Source organism: Mirounga leonina, unplaced genomic scaffold (assembly GCF_011800145.1).
Source record: "Mirounga leonina isolate KUSES-001 unplaced genomic scaffold, KU_Mleo_1.0 Mir_166, whole genome shotgun sequence".
Classification (NCBI taxonomy): Eukaryota; Metazoa; Chordata; class Mammalia; order Carnivora; family Phocidae; genus Mirounga; species Mirounga leonina.
In genome coordinates this window covers 30,590,092-30,617,553 of record NW_023270418.1, presented here as the reverse complement: position 1 = coordinate 30,617,553, position 27,462 = coordinate 30,590,092, and the positions used below count along the sequence as shown (strand labels likewise).

General features: G+C 58.6%; 1 protein-coding gene across 2 annotated transcripts in view; it reads left to right on the top strand.

Moving 5' to 3' along the window:
- The window catches only part of NRXN2 (neurexin 2), a 98,456-nt gene that overhangs the window by 63,508 nt on the left and 7,486 nt on the right, over positions 1–27,462 (top strand). For both annotated transcript variants that reach the window (XM_035013157.1, XM_035013156.1), the window contains 5 exons: positions 6,176–6,357; positions 11,900–12,071; positions 16,219–16,308; positions 19,653–19,978; positions 22,262–22,340. In XM_035013157.1, the coding sequence (XP_034869048.1) occupies positions 6,176–6,357; positions 11,900–12,071; positions 16,219–16,308; positions 19,653–19,978; positions 22,262–22,340 (849 nt within the window). The remainder of the gene's footprint in view (positions 1–6,175; positions 6,358–11,899; positions 12,072–16,218; positions 16,309–19,652; positions 19,979–22,261; positions 22,341–27,462) is intronic.

Sequence of the window (27,462 nt, the reverse complement as noted above, 5' to 3'; positions counted from 1 at the left end):
ATCACCTCCCATCTCTGTACCTCCTTCACCTCCTAGACCTGTGCCCCCATCACCTCTCATCTCTATACCTCCTTTGCCTCCTAGACCTATCCCCCATCACCCCCCATCTCTGTACCTCCTTCACTTCCTAGACCTGTACCCCCATCACCTCCCATCTTGACTCCCATGGTGTCCTGACATCTCCAAGGTCCCATCACCTTTTATCTTGACTCTCCTGGGCTCTCATCACTGTACTGTCACCAGTTCTCACTCTGTACCCTTGTTGCCTCCCATTTCTGTGCTTCCATCACTTCCCATTTCTGCCCATCCATCACCTCTCATATTTTTTTTTACTCCACTTTTGTTCCTCCCTCATCTTCCACACTTATATCTTTCTCCCTTCCCAGCCATGCCTCTCAGGGCCTACCGGGTCTGTGCTCACCTCTGCCTCCCCAGTCCCGCTCCGCATCTGTCCATCCTTGCTTCCCAACCTTTGCCCCATGTCCCTTCCAATCTTTTCACCCCGTTTCTACTCTCCCCTGCTCCCCTACTTCGTCTTTAGCTCATTTTTCATGCCTCTATGCTGTCTTTGTACACTTCCCAAGAGTGGTCTCTTGCCAGCCCCCTCTCCATTGCTTTCTTCTCTCTTCCCCAGCGCAGTGTCCCTCTGCTCATCTCTGTCCCTGTCCCAGCTAGGGTCCTCTCCATGCAGCACTCTCTCTCATCTCTCTCTTCCTCCACTTTCCCAGCCTGCACCTTCTCCGACTCTTGACTCTCTTTTTCTCCCCATGAGCTCTCTGGCCCTCTGTGCCTTCCTTCTTCCTCTTCATTGCTCCTCTGGCTCCCCAGAGGCCCAGTGTTGCTCCCAAAGGGGCCCAGATAGGACATGGTCTTTCTGGGCACTGAGGTGAGACAAGGAGGGGTGAGATACAGAAGGGGAGACAGGGATATTGGGGGAGAGTGTGTGCGGGGAGGGCCAGAGGACCAGAGGTGAAAGAAGAAGGGATCGAGAGAGGAGTTGGCTCAGGGGAGGTGAGCAGATTGGAAGGAGGGGCCTTCCTTGGAGCTGAGTGGCACAGGGAGGCTCAGTGAAGGAGCTGGAGTCAGGATGCAAAGAGCTGGGAGACCAGGAGAGAAAATGGAGGAGAGAGCATGTGTGTGTGTGTATGGAATGTTGGTGTTGCCTCAGAGATGGCCATCCTCTTGCTGTGTAGAGGAGAAGAACAGCCCCAAGAGGGCTAATGGCTGCCCAGTGCCACATGGCAGCAGAGGGGAAAAGGAGGGTGCTGCAGGACAGGGATGGAAGGTGGTAGGAGCCTGAAGGGAGGAGCAGAAAGGGTCAGGCAGGTGAGAGGAGGGAAGAGGGTCAAAGGGCAGCTAGAAGAGTAGGGAGGAGGCCATCTATTATGGCTGACCCCCACCTGTGTGGACCTTAGTCATGAGGAGAGGTGAAGGGAAGGCTTCTCTTGGGACCCCATGCTTGGCTAGAGGAAGAGGCCAGCTTGGGAGAGCTTTCTAGGTGGGAGGAGATCCTTCCTCTCTGCCCCAACATCTCCCTAGCATCCCCCAGTGTGAGGGAGCCTCTCCTTCTGCACTCGCTTCTCCATGTTCCTTCTCTTGGCTTCTCCCTGTATTTCTCTTTGCCTTCCTTCCCTCCTTCTCTTCACTCTTTCCTCCATTTACCTTCCATTCCTCAACCCCTCCTGTTACATAATATCCCTACAGACCTGCCAGACACCCATTGACACCCCTGCACCAGATGTCAGTCTGGGCATGGGGGGACCAGTACATCATGCTCCTAAAAATGCCTCGAGGGGGTGACACTCTCCTGGTCCTTGACCCCGATTTTGGTTTCAGAGCCTTTCAGCCCCTCCGACCTTCATTTCTGCTACTCCCTGAAGCGGGTGGGGGAGGGGGTGGGGTCAATTCCAGCCTCAGTTCTGAGTCAGTAGCTTCCAGGGTTCTGGATTCATCACTCTAGCTTGCTTCTAAAGGGGGCTGGCATTGATCTTGATTCTGAAAGGGGGTGTGTTAACTTGGGTTTCTGACTGGGTGGTTATGGCCAAGAATGGACACAAGAATTGAAGGAATATCGTTCTATCAAGAGAGCTGAGCCCAGGGATGTGGACCTGTGGAGGTGCCCCTGGGTTGTGGAGGTCCATATACAAAGAGCAGGTACGGGCTATGGGCACCCAGGACCATGGCTTTTCGGGATTGTACAGGAGTTTTAGCTTCTCAGATTCTAGGTCTACCAGAAGGTTTTTGTCATGGCTTCTGATGCTGCAGGGAGGCCGGCAGGCGGAGGGTCTGCACGTGTAGTTTTAACCACAGGGGCATTGCTTTGTGGGTGTTTTTTTTTTTTTTTTTTTTACAAGAAATGAGTTTATTGTTTGGGTCTGCGTTAGCTAACCATTATTAATGGCTGGTTGTTGTGTTTTTCTAGAATGCAGGTGTGTGGGAACTCTATGGAAGATTCTTGATCATTTAGTGTTTTACTGGGATCAGTGAAATTTTGGGGTCCAGGAGGCCCAGACGATGTTGGGTGTGGACAGAAGGTGCCAGTTCTGGGCCGTTGGTGGTGGGTACCTGGGCCCGTGGCACCTTGTGTGTGGCCAGAGGCTCTCTTGCCTTGGGCTTCAGGGTTGTATGCCCCCCCCCTCCCCCCTGCTAGGCACTATGTAGCTCACTAGCTAGATGGGGAGGTCAAAGACAGTGGGTCTGGGCCATCCTAGAGTAACATTCTGGGCCTTGGCTTAGGCCCCTACCCCGGAGCCCTTTCTGGAAACTTTCAGAGGTTCTGGATGCCGTGTGGTGTCCTGGGCTCTTTGTCTCCGTGCCCCCGGGAGTCTGGTGGCCAGGGGCGTGGAGGACAGCTTGCAGGGGGTGGGGTGGGGGGAGAGGCGGGAGTTACCTTCAGGGCCCTACCCTCCTGCCTGCCATCCACCCCCCCTTCTGGAGGGAGAAATGTCTCCCCAGGGTAATTACTGCTGCCCCAGTCCAATAAGCCATTCAACCTTGTCGGTGCAAGACGCGTGTATCTTCACCCGATTCCCCCACAGTGTAAAAACACCCTTAGGCTTTAACAGGCCTGCCCCGTGTAATAAACTGGCTGCAGGGTTAGAACAGCTGGGTAGTAAACCCCGGGGGAAGCTGGGCTGAGCAGGTCCTGGGCTGGGGACCGGGAACCCGGGGGCTGGAGGGCTCGGGGCGGGGTGCCCTTTGGCCTCGGGGGCGGGGACGTGTGGCCGTCCTGTCCTGTGCCCAGCCAGCCCCTGTCCTTGCTGCCTGCCGAGCCCGTCTTTGTGTGCTCCCCGCCGTGCTGCCTCGTGTCTCCTCTCCACACTGGGTCTTTGTGTGCAGCTGGGTGTGTCATCGCCTGGGTGTGGGTGTGGGGTCTGTGGGTGCCTTCCTGGGGACGGGTCTGCTGTGGGGCCTGGGGCTTGGGTGCCGGCAGGAGGCCGCAGTGCCTGTGGGGAGTGGGGCCTGCCTGCTCCTCAGGCCCTCTCTGGGCTCAGGCAGGGTTCTCTCCAAGGCGATGTGCTGTCTGGGTTCCTGGGGTGAGGAAGTGAGGAGGAAGGGCTTCCTTTCCCTTAGACCTGGGAGGTTTGGAAGCAGGTCCCACGGACATGGGGTTTGGCGGGTCTGAGGGACCAAGAAACCCAATGAGCCCCTCCTGCATCTGACCTGGGGGCCCTGAAGCCCATGAGGTGAAGAGGCAGCGGCCTCTGGTCAGGGAGGCTGGGAGGGGAGCTGTGTGGAGGAAGGTCAGCAATCTCAGTTCCCCCGGCCCTCCCCACACCCCAAATTGGGACTTACAGCTTGTGAGTGGAGGGGGAAGGGAGGACCCTGGGTATTATGGTTGCCATGGAAACAGCCGGTTTTCCAGAGTGCTGCAGTGTTGGGAGTGGAAAGGCTGCTCCCGGCTGAGGCCTACCCTGCTCCTGGCTTGCAGGCCCAGCCCCTTCCGGGCAAGTGACCCGTCTGGGGTGGGGGTGTGGCTCACTGTGTACCCTACCTCCAGCCAGCTCTCCTATCTAATCCTGGGGCCCCCATCCTGAGGGTCCTGCCCTTACCATGGGACCTCCAGCGCCCCCAGGTATAAAGGATACCTGGTCTGGGGGCAGGGGGCAGGGGGCAGAGCCAAGCTCCCTCTGTCTGCCAGTTATTAGGCATCCTGGTGGTTCTTTCCCGCCTGCCCTGCCTTGCCCTGCCCTGGGGCCAAGGTCATCTCTCCTCTCTGGCCAGATCTGGGGAGATGGAGGGCATTGATGACAAGTGCTCTGGAGAACAGCTCCTGCCACCCCCCCACCCCCAAGCCCTGCTGGCCTCACTGCCTCTCTGGGACCCAGGCAGCAGCCTTCCCTTCTCAGCTCTGTCCTGGGCCTGCAGGTGGTGCAGATGGCGCCTCCCTCCAAGGCCCTCGGAGTCTAGTCTCCTTCAGGGGCCTGGGAGCTTCCTGGGGTAGAGCCCTCTCATCCCTGCTGGTCCAAACTGCACTGGGGCTTCTAGTCCCTGAGGTGAGAGACGCCCCAAGGTGCTTGAGGGGCCTTAGTGTTACCAGCTGGGCTGCCCTCTTTTTTTTTTTTTTTTTTTTTAGATTTTATTTATTCATTTGAGACACAGAGATACAGAGAGAGAGAGAGCACGAGCAGTGGGAGAGGCAGAGGGAGAGGGAGAAGCAGCCTCCCGGCTGAGCCAGAAGCCCGATGTGGGGCTCGATCCCAGGACCCCGGGATCATGAGCCGAGCCGAAGGCAGATGCTTAACCATCTGAGCCACCCAGGGGCCCTGGGCTGTCCTCTTGATGGAGCAAACATGGAGAGGGTTTGCGCTCCTCTGAAGTGTCTCAGGCCTCAGGCCCTCCTCTGGCCTGGCCTCCCGGGCTCCTAGCTCCCTGACCCCAGGGCTTCCCATCCTACCTGGAGGCCCCCCTTTCCTCCCAGGCTACTTCAGGCTTTTGCCCTCAGGCCCCACCTGCCTTTCTCTCTCCGGATAAGTCCTCCCCTGAACCCCCCTCCCCTCAAGAAGTGCTTTGAGAGGACTTGTTAGTGGCTAATTATTTAATTAAGCATTTTATGAATCTCATCTGCTCCATTTATGTCCTAAAAAATGCAAGATTGTTCTCTTCCTTCTTTGAAGGCCCCAGAGTACTAGTCCTCTAAGGCTTCCCAGACAAGTCGCCCTTCCCGGAAACTGGGTGACCAGCCCCCAGCCCCCACCCAGCCATCCGTCTGCCCCCCCCCCCCCCCAGGGAGCCCAGTCAGCCGCAGGAGGGAACATGGCGACTAATGGGGTTTATTTTGGGGCTGAGATTGTTAGGGACCTCACACCCGCCCCCGGCAGGCAGCCGGATGGAGGAGACTAAGAGGGGGAGGGAGGGTGGGGTGGGGGAGGGCAGGGAGAGGGAGCCTTCATCTCTGGCTCCCATTCTCCCACTTTCTCTCACCTACACCCCTCTCTGTCCCTCTCTGTCCATCTGTCTCTCTGCCTCCTTCCTCTTCTGGCTGTCAGTCTCCATTCCATACCACCACACCCCCAGCCCCAATACCTGTCTCTTCTTTGCCGGGTAAGGCTCCAGGCACCCCCTCTTTTGGGACCCAGGCAGCCCCCTAATTGGGAGTGGAAGCAAGGAGTCCTGGGCAAACTGGGACCAGGATTTCCAGGGGCTTGGGAGGGGGTGGGGGCAGGTGGTGGAAGGGTGCCAGGCTGTGGGCTATGAGTCAGAGCTGAACACAGCCCCTGTGCCTCTCGCCATCGCCTGGGGCTCCTTTCGCCTTGGTGCCTGCTCAGCTTGGCCCCACGGAAGCCCACACCTCTAATCTGTCACCTCCGCCAGCGCTGAGAGAAGTTGAGCTGGTGGGGCCCAGGCCCCCCGGGGCCCACCTGTCCTCCGTACACTTCTCGATTCCCTTGCAGCCTCTCTCTGGGTTCTCTCTCAGTGTCACTCTCTCTGTTGCCTCTCTGTTTTGCTGTAATTAAAGCTAGAATTCTTGATGAGGCAGCTACATCTGTCTCTGCGCGTGCACGGGCTCTCACCGGGCACCCGCCCGCCAACTGTTCCCGAGGACTGCAGGGCTGGCGGCTGCCGTCGGCATCACAGCCCAAGCCTGGTGGCCCTGTGCTCTGGTTGCAGTCCCTAGGACCTGCCAATTTCGCTCACCTGAAGTCACATGTCCCTTTCTCCCTTCTCTTTGCAGCCGGGACCACATACATCTTTGGGAAGGGGGGAGCGCTCATCACCTACACGTGGCCCCCCAATGACCGGCCCAGCACGAGGATGGACCGCCTGGCCGTGGGCTTCAGCACGCACCAGCGGAGTGCCGTACTGGTGCGGGTGGACAGTGCCTCCGGCCTTGGAGACTACTTACAGCTGCACATCGTAAGGATCTAGGGCCCTGGCCCTTGCCCCCACCGCCCCGCCACCCCTGGTCTTCCTACCCCAGATCTACTCAGTCTCCTCATTGCCATGAGATCAGCACCTCGAATCTTCCCTCATGTGTTCCCCAATTCCTGGAGGTCCCTCTGTGTGGCTCTGCCTCTGAGGCCCACTCCCTTCCTGTCATGCATTCCCGGAGCCACCCTAGCTGATTGGAAGCTTTCCACTCCCCACTCCCTGACTCCATCTGTGTCTTCTGACCTTCCTGAACACAGGGCCTCCTTGAGCCTTCTGGGCCTTCTTGCAGCCCATGAAGCATCCCCACATGGTGACTGGCCTGCTCACTGCTAGACCACCCAGGGCAGCCCGCTGTGTCCTGCCTGGATTCTCGCTCTGCTTCTTTTTTTTTAACTTTTTTTTTTTTTTTAAGATTTTATTTATTTGACAGAGAGAGGCAGTGAGAGAGGGAACACAAGCAGGGGGAGTGGGAGAGGGAGAAGCAGGCTTCCTGCTGAGCAGGGAACCCGATGCGAGGCTCGATCCCAGGACCCTGGGACCATGACCTGAGCCGAAGGCAGATGCTTAACAACTGAGCCACCCGGACGTCCCTATCTCGCTCTGCTTCTTCACATCTCCTGGCCCCAGTGCAGTCCGTGCCTGCTCCGCACCTTGCTTGTAGATCTGCGGCTGCCTATGCTCTGCCCTTAACCTCCGCTCCCATGACCTTTGCCCTCCCAGCAGCCCCTTTACCCTGCCTCCCCTGTACCCTCTCTGCCAAGCTCCCTCCTCTCTAACCTCTTGGCCCAGCTCCACATCCCCACCTGGACCTCCTGGCCCACTTGGCTCCGCCCTTTTTTGCCCATCTCCCCGCCTCAACCTCTGCCACTTTCTAGTGCCTCCCTCTGGGCCTCCTGCCAGACCTGCCCCTATCTGCCCTACCCGCCCTACCCCTGGCCCCCTACACTTCATAACCCCCTTCCACACTACCTGCCATATCCACCGTTATTGCATATCCCCCTGCCCAGCATACCCCCCACCCACCATACCCCCTTACCTGCCATAAACCCCTCCCGCCATACCCCCTACCTGCCATACCCCCCTACCTGCCATACCCCCCTATCTGCCATAAACCCCTACCTGCCATACCCCCTACCCGCCATACTCCCCACCTGCCATAAACCCCTACCCGCCATACCCCCTACCCACCATACCCCTACCCTCCATACCCCCTACCCAACATACCCACTACCCGTGATACCCCCCTACTCACCATATGCCCTCCTCACCCTATCTGCCATACCCACTGTTCTTGCCATTCCCCCCTGCCCGCCATGCCCCTCTACCCACCATAACCCCTATCCACTTTACACCCTACCCGCCATACCCCCTCCCCACCATACACCCCCACCCGCCCTACCTGCCATACCCACCATTCATACCCCCCTGCCCACCATACCGTCTACCCACCATACCCCTTACCCACCATACACCCCCATTCGCCATATGTCCTACCCACCCTACCTGCATACCCGCCATTCTTGCCATACCCCCTGCCCACCATACCCCTCTACCCACCATATGCCCTACCCATCATACCCCCCTGCCCACCATATGCCCTACCTGCCATAACCCCCTGTCATACCATGCCCTGACCACCCCCCCCACCATATTCACGGCTCCTCTCAGTTTTCATCTTAACTCTGGTCTTCAGGTAGCCCCTTTCCTTCCTTGACCCTTTCCCCATCTCTAGTCCTACCCCACACTCTTCCCAGTGGCCTCAGGCCTTGCTCTGTTTCATTTCTGCACTTAGCCTCTCCCCTGTCCCCTTCTCATGGTCTTAACCCCTGGGCCTCTGACCTCACTCTGCCACTTCCACCTGTAAGTCCCCTGCTGCCCACATCCCACGTGCTGACCATGGCCAGGACCCCCTGAGCCGGGGGGTCGAGCAAGGTGGCCAGGCTCTCTGTGCTGGAAAGATCTGGGTGAGGGGGCCCCGGGCTTTAGGGGGACCAAGGAAGCATGTTTGAGCTCTGGCCTCTCCCCATCTGACTGGACCATGGCAACTGGCCCCTCTGTGCACATCAGCTTTTCAGGGTCCCCCGGCTGCACACACCTCCCCCAACACCAGGGAGCAAAGGCAGGAGGTGTGAGATGTCCCGTGGGTGGAGTGGAGCTGGAGTGGGAGCGGCAGCTGCTGGGTGCTGGACGGAGGAGGCCAGGCAGAGAAGCGTGTAGGAAAGGGGTGCGGAGGGGCGAGTCGCTGGGGGAGAAGGCCTGGAAGGTTCGTGCCTGTGTGAGCAGGACAGTGTCTCCGGCTGGAGGTGAGAGACCGTGGCTGTGGATGGCACACATGAGTGTGTGTGGCGTGTGGGGCTGGGTGCTTACTGATGGTGTCAGGAGTGACAGTGGGACCTCGAGGGACCGTGGGGGAGAGGCTCGCGGCCTCTGATCGCGTGTGCCTCTCTCTGTGGGCCTTCCCTGGCGGAGTGGTATGTGCTGTTACTCCAGTCTCCTGGCCCTGTGGCGGGTGTGGCTGTGTCCCCGTGGCCCTGTCTGGGAGTGAGGGCTGTGCTCTGTCTCCGCACACTTGCGAGAGTTCAGCCATGGCTTCGGAGCTGACGGCCTGGGCTTGAGTCTCAGCTGTCACTTCCTTGCTCTGGCCTCGTGCACTCACCCCACGAGCCTCAGTGTCCTCATTGGACGGTAAAAGGACAAAGGGAGTCTGTGAGGTTCCGGTGAGACTGTGTGTGTCAAGCCCTCGGGACACGGCCCGGCCTGCAGGAAGCGCTCAGTATCAGCCCCACCCCGAGCGTCTGGGATTCCAGATCTGCCGGTGCTCTGCATCTGCCTCGTTGAACACTCCTGCGGGTCTTTGTGCCTGTGGGGTCAGGAGACAGGGCTCCTCAGTGCTGAAGAGACAGTGTAGGGGCTCGGGGTGCAGGGAGAAGGGACCCCCTCTTCTCTCCCTGCGTGCCCCAGGCCTCACCTGGCTCAGGGTTATGGAGGGATGAGGCCTGGTGCTGCAGAGGGCAGGGGTGGGGCGCCAGGTGAGGGCCGGGGCCCCAGAGGAAGGGTGGGAGCGCCAGGCCGGCCAGCAGGGCTGAAGCCCCTGGGGGGCAGCGCCCAAGCCCCTCCTCTCCTGGGAACACACCAGCTCCTGCTGCCGAGTCACTAGCAGCTCTCAGAGAGTGGGGAGGCGGCAGCAAAATAAGAGAAAAGCAATTTGACGTTTCTAATAAAGCGTCGCTCCACTTTGCCAAATTAATTTTGACTCCCATAATTATTTGCTGTAGGAGCGGCCGCGTTCTCCCCACTGCCGCCTAATGAGGTAATTGGGGAATTAGGAATTAATGACTTTAACAGAAGTGACAACTGACTTCACGCCGGGAGCAGCTCTGGGAGCTGCCTCTCCCCCGGAGCGTATGGCTCCGAGCTCGGCTGCCTCCTAGAAAACCCAGGTGTCCTGCCTTCCAGTCACCCCGGCAGGCCTCCCTGGCACCCCAGCTCCCAGGCGGCCTCTGCTCCTTGACCACCATCACCGCCTGGCCTGAGCCTCACGGGGAGAAAGCCCCCGAGGCATCCAAGGGGCTGATGCTATTCTGGGCGATGTTATCGCTAATAATAGTACTGAGGAGCATCGGCTGTTTCCCTCATGTGTGTGGGGAGCATGTGATCATCCAGTCTCCCTGGGATGTTGTCAGTCTGTGGGTGGTGGGTGCGTGGGGCTTGTGAGTACTCTTTGTTAGGCGAGCCCGGCCTCAGTTTCCCTGCTTTACTGCACCTGAGGAGAGATGCTGCATGCGTGTATGACTGTGTGTGTGTGTGTGTGTGTGTGTGTGGTGGGGGCTTTCCCAGGTTCTAGGAGGGGGAGAACTGGACCCACGAGGGGGGAAGGGATCAGGCCTGGATCTCCCAAGTGAGCCACAGCTGCCCACCCTGTGCCCAGCTCTCTGCAAAACCCCAGTCCCCGCCCCATCTGTGAGCCCCGCATCCCATCCTCAGTGCCACCAAGCTGCTTGGCTCTGTTGGATGAGGAGTTGGCAGGTGAATGGGCCCTCATGCCCAGACTGGACTGGGGTAGTCTTTCAGGAAGACCTGTGAGTGTGTGTATTCTCTGATGATCTGGGTCCTATGACTGTGTGTGATTCGGGGGGCCTAAGTGAGCCTGTGTGGGTGTCTGTCCTGTGCAGGAGGAGGGCTGTGGGGGACTCAGGAGGCTGAGCTCAAGTGCTGCCAGCAAGTGCATGGGAATGGAATGGGGGCTCAGGTTCAGGGCCTCCTGGGCCTTCCCCTGGCTTCTTTAGGTAGGTGTCTTTGGTCTCTCAGGTGGGTTGGCCTTAGTAGCTGCTCAGATCATCCCCCTGCAGTTTGAGTCAGTGTCTCCCTAGATCAGTGGGAGGGAGAGCGCACTGGCTTTGGAGTCAGGCCAACTGGGGTTCAAATCTGGGGTTCTTTTCCTGTGATGTGGATTTGGGGGTGTTGCTCAACCTCCCTGAGCCTCAGTTTTCTCCTTGGTGAATTGGGAATGCCATCAGCTTCCTGAGAGGGTTGCTGTGGGGATGAAGAGAAGAGAGGGCCCGGCTCATTTTAGGGTTTGGTGAAGTGCTCCCTCTCATGCTGGTGCCATCAACAGAACTCTTCTGGGGCTGGATCCTTTGCAGGGTTCCCCAGGCCCTGCCGTGTCCAGAGCCTGGGACCCTAGGTCCCAGAGGTTGCTGAGACTGACTCTTTGCTCCCCTTCTCCAGGCCTGGGTCTCTCACTTTCTTCTTGTGTCCTTCCTCAGCTCCCAGCCCCATCGTCTACCCCTTATACCCACACGCTCATCTTTCCTTAGTAAGTCTACTTTGGTTTGTCTCCCTGATCTCTTTCCATACTCATCACCCCCCAAAATACACAGTTCAGACCCTGCCTCTGCTCCTATGATTTCACACTCAGGCCTGACCAACATGGGGCCTGATGAGCTGCCAGCAGAAGCATGTTGATGCCCTAGTGCAGGGGCCCCGGGGGACCTGTTCAGTGCTGAGCGTGCAGGGAAGGGGAGGCTCGAGGCTGTGGGTGGTAGGGAGCAGGGAGGCCAGTCTTTCCTCCGGCATGGAGGAAAGTGTTGGTCGTGCCCTAGGGAATCCTCCACCCTCTGAGCTTCCATTGGCCCCCAGCTTGGTCCTAGCCACCATGTCTGGGGCCTGGGCTCAGTGGCCCTGGCACAGAATGGGTGTCCTGTAAACATTTGTGAATATTTTGAACGAACCAAAAGGCAAGAGGCAGGTGTGGTTAGTCGAAGTGCTTCCGGTCCAGGCTCTGCACCCCACCGTGGTCCCAACCTCTCTGAATCTCAGGTCACTCCCATGCCTGCATGTGGGAGAGAGGCAAGCCTGCCCACCTCTTTGGGCAGGTGAGAGGGTCAGCAAAGGCATGACAGGGAGATGTGCGTTTTAAAGCTGTGAAGTGCCACAGATCTGGGCCAGTGGTGGTCACAGGTGGAGTTCTAGAAAGAATGAACTGTTATTCCCTCCCGGTTGCTGACCTCTACCTCCTTGTCCCCAGGACCAGGGCACCGTGGGGGTGATCTTTAATGTGGGCACGGACGACATTACCATCGATGAGCCCAACGCCATCGTGAGCGACGGCAAATACCACGTGGTGCGCTTCACTCGAAGTGGCGGCAACGCCACCCTGCAGGTGGACAGCTGGCCCGTCAATGAGCGGTACCCGGCAGGTAGGCGGTGCCGGTGCGCGGAGGAGGTGCTGTGGGCGGGGCGGGGCGGGCAAGACGGCCTCTGATAGGATCGCTGCCTGCACCGGGGGCGGGACTAAGCGGAGAGGTTTCTGGCCGTGCTGGGGCTGGGGTGAGGCCACGGGAAAGGCAAGGCTAGTGGGGACCCGGATGGGGGCGTGGCTAAAGAGAAGCCTCGGGATTCGCAAGGGATTCGCAAGACGGAGCTAGACCTCGGTGGTGGGAGTCTGTGGGCTAGGAGGGAGAGGGCGGAGCTGAGCTGGGAAGGCTGCAAGGCCAGGGTCCAGGTGGGGGTGGGGGAGAAGAGAAGAGGAAGAGGGGTAGAAGTAAGGAGAGTCTGACACGACTGAGCAAAGGATGGGTTTAGAATTGAGGGACAGGCAGAAATGAGGAGGCAGATGCAGAAACCAAAGAGAGATCCATCAGTAACCCAAAATATATCTCTGCGAGGAGGCAGGCCTGATCCCAAGGACAGAACCAAGGAATGAACCAAAGTCTTTACAAAGAGCAAATCAGATCCATATCAGGAGATCTAGATAAAGGAAGAGAAGTGACCACAGAGGCTCAGAGAAAAGGAACCCCAGTGTCTCAGGGAATAAAGGACATGGTGAAAGGGAGAGAACGCCAAGTGACAAGGGTGCAAGCACATTCCACAGAGCTTTACAGGGAGCCTCCCGGGTGTCAGGCTCGGGCGACACAGGGGAGCAGGACACAGCCTCTGCTTGCAGGGAGCTCGCAGTCTAGGAGGGGGGAGCACGGGGATGCAAACGGACCACGTTCGACAGCGTCACACAGTGTGATGGCTTTGGTGGCCCAGGACAAACCAAGGTCTGAGGAGCAAGGGGAGGGAGGGGGTGAGGACATAGGAGAGATGAGGAGGCAGAGAAAGAGCCTCAGAGTGCGGGGGAGCCAGGGGAGGGGCGATGGAGAGATATGGGAACAGTCACTGGGACAGGAGCAGAGACGGAGGCAGCCCCGGAGTGATGCAGAGAGATATATGGAGATGCTGTGGCACGGACCCAGCCAGTGGGAGAAGAGGTGGACAGAGCCTTGGGAAGGAGAGGAGGAGAGCCCAGTGCGGGAGACCGAGGGGGAGGGGAAGGGAGCCACTGCAGGGGAGAACTGCAGAAATGCAGACTTGCGGAGGTATGATCTGGCTGAGCGACCCCTCACAGTCACACATGGGGGCGACTGAGGAGAAGGGAGAGCATCTGCAGCCTCAGTCCCTCTCTGAGGCAGAAGTTACAGCCAAGGCGGGGGCAGACAGGCTGCCCCACGCTGGCTGAGAAGGGTGTGGGCAGAAGGACAGGGAAAGGTGCAGGTGTACAAACCCCTCATGGGCCCACTTACCCAGCTCCCCATCGTGCAGGCTTGTGCTCAACCCTCTCTGGAGCTAAAGAGAACCACATCCCCCCCCTCCCAAGAAATACAGAGGCTAACGGACATACAGGCCAGCCACAGACACATGGATGACTGCAAAGATTTGTGAGGTCAGACCGACATAGGAGCAACACGAGCCCTGCCGAGGGACGCCAGCCTACACCCAGGTTCTGGGCATGTGTGGGGTCGCTGAGGCACACAAACACTCCTGTGTGAAGTCTTGCAGGTGCACAGGCTAGGCTGTGCAGGTGTGATTACCCTACGGCCATCAGTCTTCTCTCTCAGCCACACACACGTGAGGGCAACTTTGGTAACAGTGAGGACTCCAGCCTGGGCTGAACAGGGTTCTACTGGGAGGACGTGAAGGCTTCACCACATCAAGCCATGACTCGGGTCCAGAGCTTCTTCCCTTGGGGCCCAGCAGGCCAGAGGCCAGGTTGGAGGGTTCATGCATGCTCTCTTCTGATCAGGGACCCCTGGCGGAGGGTGGGGAAGACTGCTGGGTGCCCCCTCACTTGCAAACCAGGGTAACCTGGTGCCTGCCTGTGTGCAGTGTGAGGGCAGATGGTCGACAAAAGCCAAATGTCATCCTGAGCCACACTGGCGGGCTGGGTTGGCAGGCGGCACCGGCGCAGAGCCTGGGCCTCCAGACTTTTCGGGAGCACAGAGACTCAGCTCTTAGACTCCGAGTCCTTTTAATCCTGGACCTCCTACTGACAAGTCACGTGGCCTTGGGCGAGTCATCCAGCCTCTGTGAATCTGTCTCCACCTCTGAAAGATAGAGATAATAGGCACCTCATAGTAATAACCCAAGAAAGCACTAGAAAGGCATGGCATAGAGGAAGTGCTCAACAAACAGAACTTTGGTTAGAACTGTTATGTGCCCCAATGAGGCAGGTGTACATTCTTCCCTTCCTCTTGGGACACACACAGGGACAGCTACAGAGACACACACAGGAGGTCCCTAAGAGCCTCCTGCCCTCCTGAGTCTCTGGCTCTGTGCCTGACTCCCTTCTGGCCCCTTCACCTCTCCTCCAGTGTCTTCTTTGGTCCCTCTCACTCCCACCCCCAGGCTGGGATGCCCTGTGCCACCTCTAGCAGAACAAAGAACACTGCTGGTCACTTGCCAGTCTCCCCTGCTTGGCTGGGGCACTCTGCAGGTAACGGCCAAGCCTTCGTCTTTGCATCTCCAATACCGAGCACGAGGAATGGAGCAGGCACTCAAGAAATGTTTGTTGAGTGACTAAACGAGTGAACAACCCATTTTTACTGAAACACTAGTGACCTAAATCCGTAGGGAAGGCAAGGTCTTGTGTCAGAAGCATCTAGGGAGGCAGCAGCCATGCACACACACGGACATGTCATGTGCTTGTTCACGGGAGATGTCCACGGCAGGCCCGGGCCCAGGCCTCACTGGGGGCACGCACAGCCGTGCAGTGTGAGAGGAGCAGGAAAGCCGCCCCCCCCGACCCCCGCCAACACGTTATTGAACACTGTATGTGGTTTCAATGGGAAAAGTGGCCAGATTCCCCCAAAAGAAATCATTTCCATTTCCACCGCTATAGACTAGGATAATCCACAGCCTGTGGGTGCAGGGAGGAGCACACCGAACTCCTAGGCACACTGGCAAACCCCTTTCCACAGTCTGTTTGTCTCATACAGACACACACACATCCACAATCTTTGCTCCCCATCTCCAGGGCCTGGACAATGGTGAGTGGAGAGAGGGACAGGCAGGGTGGAGAAGGGGTGGGGTTAGGGATTGGGGGGAGGAGCCTGAAGGAGAAAGGCTAGTGAGTGACAGGGGGTCAGGAGCTGGGCTGGGTCCCCAGGGCAGAGACAAAAGGGGACCAGAGTAGAGCCGAGTCTGAGGGTCTTGGAATGAGGCTGAGATGGGGGGAGAGAGCCGCCAGACAGAGGGGCTTGGGGGGGGCCTGTGGGGAGGGAACCAGGGCAGGCTTAGAGGTGTGGAAGAGATGGCTGCAGGAGAGGTGGAGAAGGCCAGAGGGGTGGGTGGGGCGGCGGGGTGGCACGGTGACCTGTAGGGATGGCGGGCAGGGTGGCAAGGCTGCGGCGGTGGACCCTTTGGGGAGGGAGGGATGGGGGTGGAAGCCAGTGGGGTAGGGGTGCGGGGTGAACTGGCAAAGAACGCGCCTCGGGGAGCTGAGCTTGGAAGGGAAAGGGAACTTAGTGCCTGGAGAAGTGGTTTAAATGTCACTGTTAAGTGCGAGTGCCGGGCCACCCTCTAAATGCCGCATAAACCCCACTTAACCCATCCCTCCCACTTCTAAACCACCCTCTAAACTCAGTAACCAGCTGGGCCACTGAGGCCCCCCACCCCCTAACTTAAACCTGCTAAATGCCCCTCCTTGCCCTCACTGCCCCACTCTGGGATGGGGAAGGAAGGTGGGCACAACAGCTTGAACACAGATAAACCTGTTTAACCTCTGACCTTTGACCTTCCAGCTGCCTTTTCTTTTCGGTCCCCTTTCCTTTTCTTCTATGTCCCTGTCTTTTTGTTTGGGTCACTCATGCCCCTCGGGTGGGGCTGGCTCTGGACGGGAGCCTAGGGAGGGGACGGGAGGACGAGGGACCCAGCGCTTCTTCTCCCGCCTTGGGTGGACCTTCCCCCCTTTCCGGTGGATGTTGCTGCTTTACTCTGAATCTCCTGAGAAACGCGTAATTACTTTGCTAACTCCTTTGGACTTCGCCGCCTGAGAAACCTACTGTCTTTCTAAACTTTTCCAAGGAAACTTTGATAACGAGCGCCTGGCGATTGCTAGACAGAGAATCCCCTACCGGCTTGGTCGAGTAGTAGATGAGTGGCTGCTCGACAAAGGTAATTAACCAGAATTAATTAATTAATTAATTAACTTTAAAAACACTATCTTAAAGGTGCAGAGCTCTCTCTTTCCCCACCGTGCCTTCCCCGTCGCCCACCCCTTAGCGGAGGCCTGATGATTCCCCTGGGATGCCCCCCCTTTCCTCTCCGGAGTCAATCATCTGTGTCTTTAGAAGTAGAGTTGTGGTTTTGGACAGGGCTGGGATTTGCTCAGAAGAAGGAGAGTCCTTGGGCTCTTTTCAAAGCTGGGATGGGCTAGAATAATCCACGAGCTGAGCCTCCCGAACCTGGTAAAGCAGGCTAGAGTGTAGATCGGGAGCAGGGTTTGGTGCAGGGCCGGCCAGAGGGCCACAGAGCGCTGAGAAGCAGGAAGTGCTGATCCTAGGATCCAAAAGGAGGGTGGGAAGGCTTCACTGGGGTCATCCTAGGAGGAAAGGGAAGCGGGGGAGGGGGGCCTCACATCCTACTGGAAGACCCCCACCCACCCACCCAAGGGAGTGGCTGTAGGACACTGTCTCTGGAATGGGCCCACATTGGTCTGGAAGGCCTCTCGGAAGTAAACAGAGGCGGGGGTAGGGAGAAACTAGGAGGTAGGAGCAGGGGCAGCCGTCCCACAGGGCTTTCTGTGCTGGCTGCTCGGATGAGGAAGACAGAACAGGCTAGATGAGTGGCGAGGCACTGCTGGGTGTGAGGGAGAAGGCCACTTGTCACCAAGGGAAGTTGGGGCCAAGGGCAAAGCCATCCCATTCCCTTCGGAGAGGGGGCGAGCTCTGTACCTCTAAGGCTAAACTCTAGGGGGGAAGTAGCACTGTTAAACCCCCACCTAACCAGCTGATAACTGTGCTTTTAAATGTCCACTGGGGCCTGCCCCAGCTAAAACCCCCAAATGTCACCTCCAGCCCCCCACACAGCCAGTGGGGACTAAACATATTGATAACCAGATGTGATAAATCCATAACAGGACAAAAAGTTAAAGGGACTGTAACAGACATCGCTAAAACCTACAGCCCCCAGCCGCACTGGGTTGCTCTCTCCAGCGGGGCGAACTTTAACCCTTTGAGGAGTTCATGGCGGGCGGGGCTGCAGGGGCCAAGTTCGCTAACCTGTGTAGCTTCCTCTCCATTACCCAACTCCCTCTCCCAGAATTAGAGAGGCCAAGGGAGCAGCTTGGGCTGAGGCTGGGACAACTTGTGACCCCAGGTAGGCAGAGCTGGACAGGTCCTTGTGGGGGGAGGGGTGGTGGGGCTTTGCATTCAGGTGATGGTGAACCCCAGTGGTCCTTCCCTAGCTGCGGGGCCATACCCTCTCTTTAGACCTCTACTTCCGCTTCTGGAAAGTGAAAGATTGGGCAAAATGCTCTGGTATTTGCCAGAGTGTGGAAGGAGGAGCTCACTTCCCCTTTCTCAGGAGGGGTCAGCCCCCTCAGCCCCCTCAGCCTGTCTCGTGGGGGGCTGCTGGGAGACTGAGATGAAGTAAAGAGCAGGAAAGTATTTAAGAAGGCTCTCTTGGAGGGATTATTTTACTGTCAGCATCTGGCATGTGGTAGGTGCTCAATAAATATTTATCGAATGAGTCAATTTCCAGTTCTAAAACATGTCCGGTGAAGCGCAAGTCCCATGAGAGGCTTCCCAAGAAAGAGATTGTGGTAAAATGAGCTTGGGAAATGCTGAATCCCGTTTCTTCCTCTTGGAGATGCATGTGGACGTTGGTTTAATAAAGGCACTGAGAAGTCCTGTGAGAAAGAAACCTGTCGTTTAATTGTGAAGCATTTGCTTCCCCAACGTGTTCAACCACTATGTGAGCCTTCTCCTCTTCACTGTCTCCTAATTCTTATGCCTGGGAATAATCTCTGGACGCGGTAGTCCTCAGGCACCTCTCTGGGTCTGGTATTCCAGTTGCTACTAACTAGTGCTCAGCTTTTGTGGCCTCCAGTTCCCCCATTTGGAAGAGGGTGCCGCTGCTCCAGGGCAGAGTAAGGAGCTGGGCAGTGGGAGGGCACGGGCGGGGGGCGGGGAGAGGCTGAGCGGAGGGCTGAGCAGATTCCCCGCCATGGATGGTCAGATGGTTGGGTGGCCCAGGGAACCTGTGTTTCCAAAGAGGGTGTGGGTTTCACAAGTTGGACTATCCTCAGCCCAGGTTTTGGGGGCAGGGCGTACAGACACCTAACTCTAAACCAGATCTTTAACGAGGCACTAACCAGAGGCTAACGAGGGCTAAGCCAGGTCTTAAATCCCCCAGCGCCCGCAGGGAAGGTCCAGGGGAGCAGGGGGGCAATGGAGTAGCTCCTCTGCCCCTCCTCCTCCCCAAATAAGCAACACCGAAAACCAAAGTTAAATCTAAACTTAAACATAATAAATATCTTTTCTAAAAACCAAACCAAAGCAACAAACTCAGAGGGTTAAACCGACCCCCAGATCCACTAAAACCAAAAAGAACAGCCGAACCCCACCCAGGTGGGAATGCTCAGGTGTCACTGCTGAGTGGGGAGCGAGATTGGAGCTGGAGCGGGTTTTTTTTTTGGCTGTCAGCGAGCGAAGCAAGGTCCCTTTAACGTTTTCCATCTCTGTGCTTGCACATCCTGGCGGGGAGGAAGGCCTCTGCTCTCCAGGGCCTGGTCCCCCCTGGGCAGGGGCAGCAGCTGGGCCTTGGAGGGGGGAGGCGAGAGGGGAGCCTGGCCAGAGGTCAGAGGGCTTGGTGGTGGCTGGCAGGGCAGAGTGGGGTCTGCGTGGCTGCTCCCACCCTCACGCACGCCAGCCCTCCTCCCGCGCACCATCCTCACCTCCGGCACGTCGGTGTCGCCTCCCTCTCTGCTTTGACACGCGCTGACCACCGAGCCTGCCAGTCCCCTTCTCTGTCTCTGCCTCTTTGTCTCCTCTGTCTGCTGCTTCTGAGGGCTCCATGGCTTGGGGGGGACACCGGGTGTGGCACGTTTGGGGAAGCAGAGGGAGAAGATGGGGATCAAATTGAGGGAAGGGAAAGAAGGGGGGGAGCGATGCCCCTGGAGCAGGAGAGGAGAGGGGGATGGGAAGGTCAGAGGCATGAGCATGGCGGGGAGAGGGGGGAGCTGGGCTCCCTTTCCCAGCCCATGTGTGCCTTGGGGACCCTCCCCCTCTGGGGTCCCCACCTGGCTGCGCTGGGGGCTGTGGCTGACGAGGACTTTCCCTTTGGTGTCTGCCCCTTCCTCGTTTCTCCAACCCCCCACCCCTGCCCCGCTGCTGGTTTCCCTCTCGATCCTCTTTCCTTCCCTTGGCTTCCCTCTGTTCTCCCCATCCCTCTCTGATCTCTCCCCGCTGCCTGCCCCTCCTCTGTCTGCCGCCCCCACCAACTCCCCTCCCCACCAGGCCGCCAGCTGACCATCTTCAACAGCCAGGCTGCCATCAAGATCGGGGGCCGGGATCAGGGCCGCCCCTTCCAGGGCCAGGTGTCCGGCCTCTACTACAATGGGCTCAAGGTGCTGGCGCTGGCCGCCGAGAGCGACCCCAATGTGCGGACTGAGGGCCACCTGCGCCTGGTGGGGGAGGGGCCGTCCGTGCTGCTCAGTGCGGAGACCACGGCCACCACCCTGCTGGCCGACATGGCCACCACCATCATGGAGACCACCACCACCATGGCTACTACGACCACACGCCGGGGCCGCTCCCCCACGCTGAGGGACAGCACCACCCAGGTGAGGACCCTTGGGGCTGACGGACGAGGAGCGAGGCCTCGGGTGGGGGACAGGGCTGATGTCTACGTAACATCTGTGGCACCCAGGGGAGGGTCTGAGGGGCCTGGTGGGGTCCTGGAGGCTCCTTCTCATCCTTGTCATGGTGATGGTTCAGGTGAGGTGGGAAAGGCCTCCCTTCACGAAGTGGCCTTTGCCCTGGTGACCAGGGATGTTGTACGTGGGAAGGTGGTTACTGTTTCTAGGGGTCAGGCCCAGTGGTAAGGGGGGGTTTGGTACTCTAGCTAGACCAGGGAAGACTGCCTAAGAGTCCACTCTGGACTGGAGTGAAGGTAGAATGACCCGTCTGCCTGCCCCATACCAGAGGCCAGGCCCTGTGGGGTGTGGGCAGTGAGTGGGAGATGCGTACAACCAGGATGGCATTGCCCTGGCCAGGGGACAGCCCTGGAGGGGCCAGAGGCTCAGCTGGGGGTGGCCGCCGCTCTCTGGAGGCTGGCTGAGGCCCGGAACAGTGTCTCCTGGATTGCCGGTGTCCTCATAGTGGGACTCCAAGCCCACTGCCTTCTCGCATCCTCTCCTCGTGACCTTGAGCAGGTGTCCCCCACCCAGCAGGCCTCAGGGTTCCCTATGCCTGGGGGTCAGAGGGGGTGTTGGTTCAGACAGTTCCCTGGTGCTTTACCCCCCGCACTGCCTGCCCACCTGCTCATGTGCTCTCTCTGGATCAGGTCAAGCCCAAGTGATTTGAGTTGATCTTCTCTTGTACACGGAGGGGGGTCGAACCTGGGGAATGAGGCTCTCACGGGGCAGGATAGGCCTGGCTCTCCAGGTGCCAAAAGCCAATTGGGCATGTGTGACTTACGGAGGCAACTCGGGGCCCGGCTGAGTTTTCTGGTTGGGCCTTCAATGATTGTGGCCCAGGGAGGGCTCACACCTGGCGTGGTAGACCTTACTCAGTCACCCCAGCCCCCCTGCCCGAGCTACTGCTGTCCCTCATCACCCATGGCTGTTGAGCCTCTGTGTCTGGAGAGAAATCTGTGCTGCTGGGGTGAGGGAGAAGTATGGGGGCAGCCTGGGGGGTGGGCCCCAACTCCACCGGCCTTCACTGTCTATAAGTCCCCTCAGCCCTGCCAGTCTGTGCTATAGGTGGCCTGGCGCTGGCTGACACCCTCATGCAGGCGGGAGAAAGAAGTCTGAACCCCCTTCCCCTCTGCCTTCACAGGCAAGAAAAGCTAGGGCCCCCGAAGGCCAGACCTTGCCCCAGGGAGCAGGGAGCCCCAAGGTTGGGCACCGACTATGCCCAGTGTCCAGAGGCAAGAAGGGCCCCCCAGTCTCAGTGGGAGGGCGATGGACTGACCATCCAGGTGGAAGAGAGGGGCGGGGGCCTTCGGGGTCACAGCTGTGCTGGAGAAGCCCCCACAGGATGGGGGGTGCTGGGGGGGCAAGGACGCCCAAGGAAAACCAGTCTTCGAAGATAGGGGTTGGGATGGGGGTGCGGGAGTGGAGAAGAGGCACCATGTGACCCTTTCACCCCTCCCCACCCCAGACTCCTCCCACCTTTGGCCTTCAGGAGCCCTCTCCCCACACCCTGCAGTCTCTTGGGCACCATTCCTGCCTGGACTCTGGGTTTCCCTCCTTGGGTCTCTTCCCTAACACACCCTGAGCGTGCTCCCCTCCCCGCCCCCTTACATTCACTCATCTTGGGGATTCTCTTTCTTTGCAATCAGGAGGAGAGAAAATGCTGACAAAGTCGACTCCCGTTGCCATGGCAACCACAGCCCTAATTATTGTGTGCAGCCTGGTTCCGGGCTCTGGGAAGGGGGTTGGGAGAGAGATGAGGGTGGTGGGATAGTGAGGTTGGAACCAGGAGCCACCCCCCACCCCAGGTCCTGCTTCCCTTCTCTGTCTGTGCTGGCCTCCAGAGGCCCCCATGCCTCATCTCCCCGATGCCCTGGGCCCCCTTGCTCCAGCCCTGCACCCCCAGGGCCAGCGTCCAGTCTCCCCGGCTTCCTAGAAATAAAAGACACAGGATGTGCCATCTCACTGGTCCCCGGGAGCTGTGGGAATTCCTGCAGGGTGGGGGCTGGCCAGTCTGTCTTTGCACAGCAGGGAACAGGAGGCTCTTGATCACCCAGCCAGCAGTGGGAGAACTGGGGCATGGACCAGGGTGTGTCTTGGTCCCATGGTGACCAGGACCCATCTCCTGTGTGGTGCCACACCTCAAGAGGTGGCTTTGGGGCCTACTGACCCACCACTGGACCCTCTTCCCCTCTCTCCTCTCGCCCACAGAACACGGATGACCTCTTGGTGGCCTCTGCCGAGTGTCCAAGTGATGATGAGGACCTGGAAGAGTGTGAGCCCAGTACTGGTGAGTGCCTTTCCCCCCTCCCCTGCCCCGGGCCCAGGTGACGCTGATGGGAGGGGGGCGACTGTCCCTGCCACCTGGCCCGAGCCCAAGGGGCCTGCTGCCAGGTCTTACCTTTCCCCGATAGCTTCCTCTGCCTTCCTGCCATTCCCCTCCAGGTCCCTCAAATTGTCCCTCTGGCAAGGCAGTTTCTGGCCCTTCGGTGCCCCAGCCCTCCGAGGTAGTGAGGTCCTTAGCTTGGGATCCTGGGGTTCAGGGCCAAGGAATGCTGGGAAGGAAAGAGGGAGACTTTTCCCTAGTGAGATGAGTAACTGCAGCTCCCATGAGTCTTTATTGGGTGTGGGGGGGGTGGGTAGGTGGGAGATCACAAGCTTAGGAACTACAAATCCCATCAGCTTTTGGGTCCAGAACTGCAACTCCCATCAGTCCCTGAGGCCTGATTTTCCCCGGGTCAGCAGTAGAGGAGATCTCTGCTCATTCCCGGTCTCAGGGAGGTGGCCAGACACTCTGCCAGGGCTGCCAGGCCAAGCTGGGGCAGTTCTACCACACGGCAGCTCTGTGCCAGGCAGTGCGTGGCTGGGAGGTGTGGTCCCTTGGGGAGACTGGGACCTGAGGTCTGGTCTAGATTTCTAGTGGAGCACCTGCCATTGAAGGAGAGCAGGGCTGGGAGGGAAGGCTTCCTGGGGGTGGCATTCCAGGCCTCTGCTGGATCCTTTCAGTTGGAGAGAAGGGTGCAGCCCCAGAGAGAGACCCGACTGGCAAAGGAAGGGTGGGCCTTGAGTGCCAACTGAGAAGTGTGGGGTGTGGAGTGGTGCAGTGGGTGCAAGGGCTGCTCACCTGAGCAGGTTGGGGTGGCTGAGAGGAGCCAGGGGGAGGGAGGACCTGAGGAGCTGAGGTCCTGGTGCTTACAGCTGGCAGTGGGAAGGGAGGAAGGACTGAATATGGCCAGATTTCTCAGCGAGGGACCATGGGACTTGGTGGTGGGCCTGGGTGAGCCTGTGGGAGCCTCATCCCTGGCTTGGGTTTCCAGAGACTTCTCCTGGTTACCTTGCAGTGCATGGCACCTGGGCTGTTGCTACTGGAAGGCTGGAGGTTGGGGCGGATGCCTGTAGGTTTGGGGGAGGTGATCACTCAGGTGAGGTGGCAGGCATGACTGGGACATATCTTGTGAATCTGGCCTGGGGTGGGGGTATGGGGGGGGTCTGCCAGTCTCAGAGGAGATGCTCAAGCTGAGGCTAGGCTGCAACCATGGAAGGAGTGTGGGGAGAGCAAGAAAAACCATGGAGCCTTGGGCCAGAGGCTCAGGTTCCAGAGACCAAAGGCAGAGGCAGTTCTGGGGCCCAGCCCCCCGACACTGTAGGCCAGAGCTGAAGAGGGCTGTTTGGTGGTCCTGGGCCCTGAGGCACTTGGAGGAGCTGTAGGCTGTTGGGTTGGAAAGGCCTCCTCATCCACAGCTAAGAGCTGGTGCTTTCTGGAACAGACACCCTCCACTGTGGGGAGGCCCCTCTGCTGGGGGGCCATCTGGCTCCATCTCACTAGGCCATTTCAGCTCAGGGATGCACCGTCACGCTCTGCCATTGCTCTGGGAGGTTCTGGACATCTGGCAGCTTCAATATGGCGCTCCCCTCCTCGACTCTGCTTCACCCCTCTGACTCGGCAGGACTGGGCTTTCCTGGAGGTGGAAGCAGTGCCTTGAGCCTGGGCCTGCCGAAAGTGGCCATGATGAATGGCCCCATGAGAGCCCTGGGGTAGGACTCTGGGGACATAGGGCTGGCGGGTCCTGAGAGAAGGGCACTTGGCCCCATCCCATGTGTTGGCACACATGTGCTCACTCTGGGGGGGTGCTGTGGGGTGAGAGGAGGGGTCTGCTTTCCTTGGACCCCACGGAGAAGAGTATTGTGCCAGACAGCCACTGTGCAGGGACCTGCAGCACATCCTGGGCCATACCAGGGCCACACGCTCTCTACTAAGGTTCTAGCTTCCCAGCTGTGGCACTGAGTCTGTGCACCGGGGGCCGAGCTCCCTTAGGCTGTGTGAGGACAAGGGAGCAAGGAGAAGCTGAAGTAGCCAGGTCAGCTACCCTCCCCCAGTCAAAGGGCCAAGCCTATGAGAGGAGGATGGAGGGTGGAGGAGGAATGGAAGCTGGGGGATAGGGAGAGGCCAGCGGGCAGCCCGGCACATGGCAAATTAAGGGCAGAGTGCGTGCTTAAGCCTCCAGAGGAAGCCGTCGGACGCCCCTGGCTCTCCCCGAGGTGTGCATGGCACACGCCTGCATTTCCATACTCGCGCCACTCTGAAATGCTTAAAGTTGAATTTTTATCCTGATGGGAGGCAAGGCGAAGATCAAGATGACTCCAGAGCCCCTCAGGCCGATCTAGACCATGCCACCCCCCTACTTAGAGGGAAAGGGGACTCCAGCCAGAGGCCCTCTTGTGCCCCCGGTACAGGGAGGCTTTTTCCTCTAGCCAAGGGCCAGGCCTCCTTGGGCTCCAAGGTCAGTGTTAGAGGCCTGCCTGGAGACTGTGGCTACCCAGGGGCTGACCCCAGGGACCCCAGGGCATTTGCATCCTTCCCACCTGCCAGATCCTCCTCCCTGCGTCCAGATGTCAAGCCTGGGATCATCCCTACTTGCTTTCCATCCTTTCCCTTGACTTGGGCCCCTTCACAGACCCCAGGCCCCACTCCTCCTCCTCCTCCCATCTTGGTGAGATCATCCTCTAACATGGGTATTTCACTTGAGGTTGGCAATCTGGTCAAAGAAGGGTATTGTTTGCCGGACACAGTGTTTAGATTCTTTTGAATGGGAGTGCCTTTAGTGGGGACATGCTCTGCATCGTGGGTAATGTCTCACCGTCTTAGCCAGCCTGACCCACGCATTACGTTGTGGGCCTGGCCCCTGTAGGGATTAGAGTGTGCGCCCCTTGAGGCCCATAGGAAGTGCACACCCAGACTCAGATCCACAGAGGCACATATCTATATGCACACACAGAAGCACACACACATACATGCATGGAGCTCCCAGCAAGCTCACACCTGCCCACTTGCTCACAGGCGCCCACCTGCTCAGACCCACAGTGCTTCACACTTACATGTGCTCATCACACCAAGGTATGCACACAGGGTGTCTTCAGCACACGGAGGCACGCTCACACACACGCATACCTGTTGAGGGACAGACCAAATGTTTAGGATCGCATGCACATGGTCAGAGGCACCCACATATTTCGGACACTCGCGATGGGCATGTGTGTTCAGCGTGAGCTTGTCCACACACGTCCTCGGACTGCCAGAGTTCCCCACCTGCAGTCAGCTCACAGAGGTGCGTACATGTATACAAATCCACCTGCATAGCTCCGACCACGTCCTCCGTGCATGCTCAGGCTTACAGATGCTCACAGATGGTTCAGAGGGACCGTGTACGCATGTTCAGAACAGTGTGCTCAGATCTCCGAGGTGTGGGCGCGTGCATTTGCATGAGTTCAGGGAAGCATGCATCTGTGCCCGGCTCAGAGGTATATGCGGCACAGCTCCCCCAAGTTTGCACTCACGCTCAGACCTACAGTGTCCCGCAAATAAGTTCATAGGCACTGGGACGCACAAACATCCTCAGAGGGATGTCATGTCCCGGCACGTGCGGCTCATTCCCACAGAGGTGTGCCCACGTGCATCTGTGTGCCGAGATCCCCAGGGTACGTGCGCACAGGTCCTCAGCGGTGGGTTGTGTGTCGCCAGAGCCCGGGGGCCATGCTCATTCAGACATCCATTTAGACCCACACCTGCCCCCCTCCTGTGGCCCCAGGAGAGGGGACCCTCTGACGCTCCCCGTAGCTCAGACCTGCAGAGGCCCATTCTTACGTTCACGCCCATGTGTTCAGAGACACACACATACATTCAGACTCACACACATGCTGGGAGCCACACCCATGCTCAGCCCTCTCAAGGCACACACGGTCCTAGGGCAGTGCACACACACACACACACACCCTGGTGTCTACACTGGCCCACATGGGCCCTCGCAGGTACTGACACACTAACTCCTGCGCTCAGATGCACGCCTGAGCTGCGCGGGGAAGGCCCCCTATTCTCAGGCCCTCAGGCCATACAGACATGTTCAGACCCAGGAAAGTGCCCGCCTCCGAGTGAGCACACACGGCGGTTCAGGTGCCTGCGGACACGTGTACTCAGATCCCCAGATGCCCACACGTGCTCAGCCCACGGAAGCAGCTCGTGCACGCACCCCATAGGCGCGCATCCCTCCTGAGGCTCGGCCCCCGTGCACACATACACGAGACCCTCCGAGGCATTCACAGGCTCAAGTCCACAGGCACACAGACACACTCACTCAGACCTACGCTTTTAGCTCAGAATCACAGAGGTGCAGATGTGCTCACATTCCAGTGTTTCTTTCTTTTTTTTTTTTTAAAGATTTTTATTTATTTATTTGATAGAGAGAGTACAAGTAGGCAGAGAGGCAGGCAGAGGGAGAGGGAGAAGCAGGCTCCCTACTGAGCAGGGAGCCCGATGCGGGACTTGATCCCAGGACTCTGGGATCATGACCTGAGCCGAAGGCAGCCGCTTAACCGACTGAGCCACCCAGGCGCCCCACATTCCAGTGTTTCTTAAGGTACCACCAGTTGCTGTAATGGGTAACCTCCATAAACACAGAAATGTGTTTGTCCTTCACTTAAGGTTACAAACCAGTGTTCCTGGTGGGTGGGCAGCTCCTTGGCAAGCGCTACTCCGGGGCCTCGTCCCCTTCCCCAGGTGACTTCCTCAGTTGTGGTGGAAGGTGGCCAACAGGCGGGGTCACGAAGGGGTGGGTTCTGTGGGTCAGGCCCGGGAGGAGACGCACATTACACCTGCTGCTTCTGCTCAGTCACGTGGCCACAGCTCTGTGTCCGGGAAGGCGGGGAGGTGTGGCCTTGCTGTGCCCCCAGAAGGAAGCAGAAACAGGTTTGGGGACCAGCTGGCGATTTATCTGCCCAGTGTGGCTTTGGGTCACCAACAATCCCTTTCACTCTTCCTGACATCCTGAAGCCCCACTGCCTCAGGGCCGTCACGGCAAAGGTGAGAGGGTCTGGCAGGTGGCGGCCCACTTGTTGGGTCCAGACTTGCTCCTGAGGAC